This window comes from Fukomys damarensis, unplaced genomic scaffold, assembly GCF_012274545.1.
Source record: "Fukomys damarensis isolate Sample0158 unplaced genomic scaffold, DMR_v1.0_HiC HiC_scaffold_23, whole genome shotgun sequence".
NCBI lineage: Eukaryota > Metazoa > Chordata > Mammalia > Rodentia > Bathyergidae > Fukomys > Fukomys damarensis.
Window position 1 is genome coordinate 30208214 of NW_022900935.1, and position 9766 is coordinate 30217979.

The 9766-nt window shown below is 39.4% G+C and overlaps 1 protein-coding gene across 9 annotated transcripts in view; it reads left to right on the plus strand.

Annotated features, from left to right (window-relative positions):
- Osbpl9 (oxysterol binding protein like 9) overlaps nt 1-9766 on the plus strand; it is a 142007-nt gene that overhangs the window by 82775 nt on the left and 49466 nt on the right. Inside the window, exon 1 of one of the 9 annotated variants that reach the window (XM_010610305.3) lies at nt 8346-8513. The exons of 7 other annotated variants lie outside the window; for them this stretch is intronic. In XM_010610305.3, the coding sequence (XP_010608607.1) occupies nt 8487-8513 (27 nt within the window). In that variant the 5' untranslated portion in view covers nt 8346-8486. Of the gene's footprint in view, nt 1-8345; nt 8514-8564; nt 8645-9766 lie in introns of those variants that run through there. One more of the 9 variants, XM_010610306.3, reaches the window with a different exon arrangement.

Here is a 9766-nt window from a genome sequence, read left to right on the forward strand (position 1 = left end):
CAGTGTGAGTGAAATATCATCATACAAAACGATGTGGTAGCAATGCAGTAACTACCAAGGCTGAAAAGACAATAGAACCAATGTGAAGCTTTTGTTGAAAGCAAGTATTCAGGTATAATTACATACCTGCCAAATGTGTCTAGATAAGCACAAATTTAATATTTAAGGTACATTAGACAATACTATTTCACAGTACTGCTAAAAGTACTGTATTGAGATGCTTTGATTACACCCCTGGATAACATAGATTAGCAATAGCATAGCAAAACCATAGCGATCTTCTGAGCCTTTTTTCTTGAGTATTAAAGTACTTTACTGGATATTAACTTTTTGAACATACATTTTAATTTCTTGTTAATGTAAAGATCTATACAACTTTATTTTTTCCCTTGACCTCAGTAAGTCTCATTCCTATTTCTCAGCAGCTATTATCCTATCTCTCACTTAGTTTTATTTTTGTGTCACATAGAAATATAAATTCGTTTCATTTTTCTCCCTAGAGCCCCTCTATTTCCCAAGGGAAATGATTGCGATAGAGATGTGTCACCTTTCCTGCAGGTGAAGTGGTACAGAGAAGCAGGCAGTTACATGGTTTCCTATCATGGAGGAAGAGTCCCTAGAGGCCTCTTGCCAGGGAAGGTGCTATTCCTGAGAACAGAGGAATTTCTTGCTCCAAAATTCCAATTTAGAATTCTCTAGGATTCATTTTTTGATGTACTAGTGATGGCCTATTTTGAACCCTTTGGAAATAGTAACTAAGAACAGATGGTCCATTTTTATAGGTAGCTAAAGATTATTTCTTTACTTGCCAGACATTTATTTTGGGGGAGGGAAGGGGAAGAAAGAGAGATTGATTTTTTTTTTTAATTTAGTACTAGGGAGTGAATCCAGCATCTTTACACTGAGAAATATCACTGCTCTTCTCCCCTTTTAAAAATCTTCTTTGTTTGTTTGTTTTTTGAGACAGGGTCTTGGTATGTATTTCAGGCTGTCCTTGAACAATCCTCCTGCCTCAGCGTCCCAAGTGCTGGGATTACAGGTGTGCCCCACCAAAGCTGGCACCCTTCTTTATCTTGAGACAGATTCTTACTAAATTGCTCACTCTGAGCTCAAATTTGTGATCCTCCTGCCTCAACTTCTCAGAGTGCTGAATTACAGGTGCACACCAATATGCCTGGCTTTGTGTTATTACAGAATCACACCATTTTTTTGTCTTCCCTTTATGAAATAAAATTTAAAATTTTTTAAGTAGGGCGTGCTCAATCCAGAACATACAGAGAATATATAAAAGTTATTTATTTGGTAAATACTTATTAAACACTATATTTTATGTACTGTACTAGTTGTAGAGGATGTAACTGAATAAGGCTATCTACATTCTTTGTGTTTATGGAGCTTAGTCTAGTGTTAAAACGAAGATAAAAACCATATGAAGAAATGAATTCTTTTTAAGAATTGAATTCTTAAATGATAATAAAGTAGTGATGTAACAAATGCTTCTGAAAAATTTAAAACTCTGTTGAATTGTGTAAAATACAAATAGTTTTCCTGTACCTTGTCCCTGGAGATAAACATTTATTTCTCTTTTATTAAATTTCTAATCCTGCCGGGGATTTAGCTCAGTGGTTCTGCTACCTGCCTGTGAAGCCCCTATGCCAAGTCACCCTGCCTTAGAACCAACTGATTATGAGTTGAAACCACTACAGACTGTGAGCTAACTAAGCCCTTTTCCCTTTAACTTTGGGTGCTGGATATTTTGTTTCAGCAATGAGAAAAGTAACTAAGACAACTAAAGATTTTGAACATTTTTTCAGGTATGTGTTGGCTATTTGTACTTTTTCTGAGAAGTGTCTATTTCAGTTCCTTATTTCTTGATTGGATCTTTTATTTTGAGGGGTCTAATTTTTTTGTGTTCTAAATATATTCTAGACATTAGTCCTCTCCCTGAGGTATGGCTGGCAAAATTGTTTTCCCATTCTGTAGTATGTATCTTCACTGTTGGCTTTCTTTGCTGCACAGAACATTTTATTTTGATATAACCCCATTTGTTGATTCTAGATGTTATATCTTGTGTGGTTGGGGTTTTTTTTCTTTTCTTTTCTTGTTTTTTGGTACCAGGGATCGAACTTGGGTCCTTGCACTTGCAGGGCAGGCCACCAAACCACTGAGCTAAATCCCCAGCAGTGTGGTTGGGTTTTTATTAAGAAAGTCCTTGCCTCTTTTATCTTTCAGCAGGTTAAGTATTTGTGTTTTAATGTTTAGATCTTTGATGCCCTCTGTGGTGGCTCATGGTTGTAACTTAAGCACTCAGGAGGCTGAGGCAGTATGATCACTGTGAGTTTGAGGCCAGGCTAGCCTAAATAGTGAGTTCAAGGCCAACCTGAACTACAGTCAAAAGAGTGGGAAAGACTGTCTCAGAAAAAATCACCCCCAACTAACTATAGTGAATAGGGAAAGGGGACCTTAGTAGTACCTCTGCAGTAAGTCTTTGTCTTCTGTGAGCCACAGCAGCACAAGGTGAATTAATTAATATGGACAGATATGAGACTTGGAGTAGAAGCTGAGCTCTGGGCCTGATCAGTGCTGCTCTGGGCAGCAAAGATGAAAGACCTCAAGCTTGCTGCACCTTCATTCAGTAAACAAATACAACCGGTGCCTGAGAGGGCAGCAGCTTAAGATAATCCTAGAACAGTGAGAAACTATGCAGATAATTTTGTTCACCCCAGGATGTCTTCAGCTGGTTTAATCTTGCCTGGAGCATCACAGCATCACCGGACCATTGAGGTTTTAGATGTGACCAGAGGCGAAAATGGAGTTATGTTGACATGCCATAGCTGGCCTGTAGGTGGGAAAACTAGTCCTAATCATAATTTTAATTGTGAAATAATTTTTCTCCAAAATTATGTAGACTTACTCCCAACAACCAACAACAAAATATTTAGATAATCCAACACCATTTGCTAAAGGGTCTGTCTTTTACTCCAGTATGTTTTGGAGTCCTTTGTCAAAGATCAAATGGCTGAATGTGACTGTAACAGTTATTTCTCTGACCTCTGTTCTGTTGCATTGATCTACAGTTCAGTTCTGTTTTTTTGCCAGTACCATACTTTGTTTATCACTGTAGCTTTGTAATATAACTAGAAATCCAGGATTGTAATGTCTCCTGCTTTGTTTTTGTTGCCCCGGATTGCTTTTGCTATTCTGGGTTTCTTCTGATTCCATATGAATTTTAGGATTATTTTCTTTGTCTCCACAAAGAATGCCGGTGGTATTTTGATTGGGATTGCATTAAATCTATTTGTAAGTTTTGGAAGTGTGGCCATTTTGACAATGTTGATTTTGCCTATCCAAGGACAGAGAATTCTTTCCATTTTCTGATGTCTTCTTTGATCTTCTTTTTCGGAATACTGTAGTTTCCTTGCAGTGGTCTTTACTTTCTTTGTTAGGTTAATTCCTAAGTAGTTGAAGTACTTTTTCTTGAGGCTGTTGTGGATGGTATTGTTTCCTATTTTCTTTCTTAATGGGTTCATTATCAGTGTACAAGAATGGTATAGATTTTTGTTGATTTTGTATTTAGCTACCTTACCAAGTTTGTTCATTATTGTAGTTCTAGGAGTCTTGGTGGAATATTTTGGTACTTCCATGTAAAGGATTATGTCTTCTGCAAATAAAGATAGTTTTTTATTTCTTCCTTTCTTAAATGTATCCTTTATTTCTTTCTTTTGCCTGACTGCTCTGGCTAAAGTTTGAGTACTACTGTATATTGAATGGGAGTGGTGACAGTGAATATCCTTGTCTTGTTCCTGATGTTAGAAGAAAAGTTTTCAGTTTTTCCCATTTAATATGTTATTGATAGTAGGTTTGTTATAAGTGGATTTTATCAAATGGAGATGTCCATTTTCTCCAGGATATTTTGTTATTGTTTGGTTTTGGTGTGTTTTTCTGTTGTTGTTTTTTTGTTTTGTTTTGTTTTTTTGGTACCAGGGATTGAACTCGGGTCCTTTTGCTTGCAAAGCAGGCACCAGAACCACTGAGCTAAATCCCTGGCCCTGGTTTTGGTTTTTTGAGACAAGATCTCACTTTGTGGTTCAGGCTGGCCCTGAACTCACTAAGTAGTTCAGACTGGCCTCCTGATTGCTGGGATCATAGGCATGCACCTCCATGCCTGGCTCAGGATTTTTATTATGAACTGATATTGGATTTTGTTGAAGGCTTTTTTTTTTTTTGTATTTACTGAAATGATCATGATTTTTGTGCTTGTTTTTATTTATGTGACATCAATCAATGCTCACTAGGGAAAGATTTAATATAAGATAGATATAGACATATATATGTATATATAGATTCACAAGGTAGGCTCACAGTGATGGCCTTCAGAATTAGGTGTGGAAGAGTATAAAAGAGCTTTCTGCATGCTGGAGTTCCAAAGGATCCAGTCAGAAGTCAAAGGCCTGCATCTCACTGTAAAGTCCTGTTTAAGTTCATACCAGGAAGCCAAAGGGTCTGCAGTGGAAGGCTGAAGATCCTCTGGTGGAAGCCAGGAGACAGATATCCAAGGCAAAGGTGAAGACTGGAGTTCCTCTGAAGAAACAGAAGTGAGCCTTCATCTTCCCCCTCTTCATTCCATTCAGGCTACAAGCCTACTAGTTGGTCCCACCCACACTCAGTGTAGGTATAGAACTATACTAAGCCAATCAATCAGTTGGGTGTTTATTACTCAAGTTGATGGAACAATTAACTATCACAATGATGTATTGCATTTATTGATTTTTTTATGTTGAACCATTTTTGTTTGCATCCCTAGGATGAAGCCATCTTGGTAAAGATATATGATCTTTTTAATAAGTATTCTGTCCTAGCCCTTTAAATTTTTTTTTTTTTAATTTTAAAACAGGGTCTTGCTAAGCCCCTAAGTTGCCCAGGCTGGGCTTTGCAGTCTTCCCTCAGCTTTTCAGAGTACTGGGGATCATGGGCATAAGCCACCATGTCTGAGATTTTTTTGCCTCTTCATATAAGTATTAAAATCTGTTGATATCAGTAACGTAATTTTTCTGGGATTTTAGTAGGGTTGACTTTTACCCTGTAAATCAATTTGGGAATAACTGACTTTAAAAGTCTTTCTATCAGTGAATATGGAATATCTATCCATTTATATAGTTCTCTGAATTAATCGGTTTTATATTTTTCTTCATATAGATCTTGTTCACATCTAAGTATTTTTTTGTTTTGTTTTGTTACCAGGGATCGAACTGAAGGCCTTGTATTTTCAAGGCCGGCAGCAGAAACATCAAGCCATATCCCTGGCCCTAAATACTTCTTTTTTTTTTTGTACCAGGGATAGAACTCGAGTCCTTGCATTTGTGAGGTACGCGGCAGAACCACTGAGCTAAATCCCCAGCTCCCATGTCTAAGTATTTCTTTGGAATTACTAATATAAATGGTGTTGTGTTTTAAATTTCAAATTCTACTTGTTCACTTTTGGACAAGAATGAGATTGACTTTTGCATATCAACTTTGTATCTTGTAACCTTCTTATAATTGCTTTTAAGTTCCAGGATTTTTTTCTTTTTTTTTTTTTTTTTTTTATGGCCTATTTTTCTCATCTGTATAGATGACAACATCATCTGCAAACAAAGTTTTCTTACTTTCTGAGCTTCCTTGATTTGTGGTTAGGTGTCTCACATTATAGAACATCTCAGTTGTTTCAGTTTTTTTCTCATGTTCCTTTGTGTTTCATCTTCTGGTGTTCCCAGTATATATGTAATATATTTTTTAAATAACAGTACTGGGGATTGAACCCAGGCCTTTCACATTGAGCTACATTCCAAGCCCGTTTTTACTTTTTATTTTTTGAAGAAAGGCTCTTGCTCAATTGCCCAGCCTGTTTGAACTTGCACTTCTCCTGCCTCTGCTTCCCAAATGCTGGGGTTACAGGTATGCACCACTATGCCCAGCTTAAATATGAAATAACTTTTGTAGTTTTTTTACAGTTTAGAAATTTTTTTTCTCCTCTCTTACATTGTTTTTCTTTTTTAGTTTTGGAGGTGTTTACTCAGATGTCAAAAGATTACTTCTATGTTTAATTTACTCATAAGCTCATCAAAGATGATCTTCATTTCCAGTGGTTTTTAATCTCTAGCATTTATTTTTTATTCTCTTAGCATTTCCATCTCTCTGCTTACAAGTTTAAAAAGAGTAACTCAGATAAATGTAAAAGTACAGCTGTGGTAAAGTTCCACAAAAAGTCACATGGGCGGGGACAACATAATGATATTGGCTGGGTGGAAATGATTAGATGTAAATGAATTGGGATTGGTGTTGAGACAGCTGCAAGGCACTGTTAAATTGAGTTGCATGCGTGACAGCAGAAAGCAGCTGAAGTTGTTTCACTGAGTGTGGACTAATGGAGTTGGTTATGGAAATACTACTCTATTGTGAAAAGAATGAATTGGAGGGGAAAAAAATGAATTGGAGGAGCTCCTACATATTCAGGAAGACTTTAGTAAGAGGATCTATTAATAGGTGGAAATGGAGAAAGTCTGACAAAATTTTGAGCATATTTAGGAGGCAAAAATGACAACTTGGTGATGGACTGTGTATGTGGAATAGGGGAAGTGTCTAAGGATTGCAACACTGCATGTTAGGGTGGATGGTAGTGGTTTTCATTTGCTGATACAGTGAGCCCTGGAGAACACCACGGTGCTCTACTTCTGAGCTACATCCCCAGCCCTTAAAACTTTGATGTTGTTGTTGAGCCAGGTTCTTACTAGGTTGCCCAGGCTAGGGGTTACTTGAATTTGAGAGTCTCCTGCTTCAGCTGCTCTCAGCATTGGAATTACAGGCCTGTGACACCACACCTGGCTGAAAATACCAGTTTTTAATGGTAGTTAGGGGAAGAGAGTGCAATTGGTATTCGACATATTGAAACCATTGACATAAACTGAAGTTATCTTTTTTTTTCCTCACTGAGTTTATTGGTACATTTTAGGTATACAGTACAATTACATTCATCATTGGGATCTTGTACCTTTACATGACAGGTCTTGATTCTCGTTTTTTCCCCTTGTCCCTGCCCTCCCCTCCCCAATTACAAACATTTTATTTCCATTTTTTCATTTTCTCCTATTTTTTTCTTTCCCTAATTACCTTTCCCCTACCCTTCCCACTTTCCCTACACCTTTAGCTAACCTTATCAAAAAAAGGAAAGGCTTAGATCCATGCAATCAGGAATGAAAAAGGCGAAGTCACAACAGACCCAAAAGAAATCCAGAGGATCATTAATACCTACTTTGAGAACCTGTACTCAAATAAAATGGAAAACACAAAAGAAATGGACAGATTTCTAGATACGTATGAATTACCAAAGTTGAACAAAGAAGATAAAAACATTTTAAACACCCCGATTACAATCAGTGAAATTGAAAATGTAATTAAACATTTACCAACAAAGAAAAGCCCAGGTCCTGAGGGACTCTGAAGTTATCTTTAACACTGAGTACGGGAGCGCAGCTCATTTATTCAGACAGCATTCACTGATTTACTTGTACAGTATGCAAGGTGTTGTAGGGGGCAGCAGGAGAGCTACAAAAATGAAGCTTCGGTGTTTAGTAGTCCTGGGAGAGGCTTATAAATAACCACAAGGAGTAACCAAGCAGAAAGGATTATTGTCCTCCATATCAATAAATAAATCACTTATATCTGTGATTTCCTACGTTTGGAGCCATTCTCTGTAGAGGTCCTCTAAGCTATAACTTTAGATATACAGTAATTTTAAATTACGCCATTTGGCTTCCTAAGAATCTTCACAAGCCACCCACGTTACTTATGGAGCTGTAGCACAACAGCATACCCACGAAGTCTTCCCGATTAATAAAACTGGCACTCAACTTTTTATTGATGTACTGTAGTAGTTCCTCCTCCCACCCCCACCCTGCTCCTCTCGATTGAAATAACTTTCCGGAAATAAGAAAAATCATCTGTTATCCATCCGAAATGCTGGGGATGGCAGGCTTGAAGCCCGCCCGCGGGTGCAGGGGAAACACATCTGTGCGGAGTCCCGGGGAGTCGGGGCCCTAAGCCTAGGTGGGCTCAGTCCAGTTCCCTCCCCTCCCCGCCGGCGCTGCGGCTGGGAGGCGAACGGGGCGGGCCCAGGCAAACCCACCCCTCCCGCTGAGACCGCTCCCGTGCCTCTCCACCCAAAACGGGCTCCACCGCCAATCGACAGCCGCTCACCTCCTGCAGCAGGTGACCTATGGCCAATCGCCAGGGGTCTCTTTGCCAGAAGCCAGCAGGGCCAGCCAATCGGGGCGGCCCTCGGTTCTTGGCACGGGAAGGGCGGGGGCGCGGTGTTGACGGTCGGGGAGACTGGCTGAATCTCTCAGTTGACTGCGGGCGTCGCGTCTAGGGATCGGTCCTTGGGGAGAAGAGGGGTGCTTGGGAGCAGCCCCGCTCCCTCCCGAGAGGCGCAGAGGGCGGGGCCTCAGCGAATGGCTTTCTTGCTGGCCACTTGCGGAGTGAGTAGCCTGCGAGGGTCTGGGAGAAGGGCCGGCGCCCTGCCTGAGTCCCCGGGGTTTCCCGCTGCCGGCCCGGGCCTGGCGGCGGGTGCGGAAGTCGCGCTCCCCCAGCCTCCATCTCGCCCTGTGCGGTGAGTAGGACTCCGTGGTCGCCAGGCCCCTCTGACTGGGGCGAGGTCTCCCCACTTCCTCACCTGGGAGGCAGGGGAAGAGAGCGTTCTCTCCCCAGCCGGACTTGGGAGAATTCGCTTTCCTTTTTTGGGGGAATATTGTAGTACAGCAGTTTTCCTTTGGAAAGATGAATCAGAATATGACTTTAAACACAAAAGTTAAGCTTTCTTTTATGTGAAAGCTTAATTTTGAACAGTTGCCCTTTACTAGAATCTCCAGGGGCAGGCCAAATACTTTTTTTGATGTTTTCTTTTTGGTACTCTTTGCTTGGCCTTGTATTTTTGTGTATAATTATGAATGCTCTTGTTTGTACGTGTACGGGAGGGAGATGGTTTTACGCTAATTAGACAACTTCTACAAACTGAAAACTTCGGTATAGTTTTATAGGGCTCATGTAACGCCTGAAAGTAAGGTTTTGGGATTTCAGCCTAATTTATTTATGGAAAGTTGCCTAAAGTTAGATGAGGAAGCATTTTTGAATCGTACCTTTTTTTGGTTGGCTTTATACTCTGTACTTCACAAGTAGCTTATCATGAAAGGTTGAGGTGTATTTAATAAAACTTTCTTTATTTGAAGTAATGTAAGGCTTTGATTATTTCGTTTTACTTTTTAGCTGTATTGAAATTAAAAACAGGGCCGGGGATTTAGCTCAGCGGTTTGGTGGCCTGCTTGCAAGTGCAAGGATCCCAAGGATCCAAGTTCAATTCCTGGTACCAAAAAAAGAAAAGAAAAGAAAAAGAAAAAAAGAAATTAAAAACAAATCAAGTAACTGTTTCCTAATTTCTCAATGAGAAAGCTGAGTGGGATCTTAGAAAGTAAGAACTTTTGCAGTGAATTTTACAATTGTAAATTCTCCTACAGGCATTTGAAAATCATCCCTTCGGACACTGCCTGTATTGAACTGAATAAATAATAAACCCACTTAATGAGCAGTGTTAGCGTCTCTTATTCAGTTAGAAAAAAAGATACGTTTCTCAACTTTTATTTCTGTTGTAACTCGGTAAGAGATTATGTAAAAATACTGTTTACTTTTCTAGTCCTAATCAATAAAAATCAGATTTTTTTTTTTTTTTTTTTTTTTT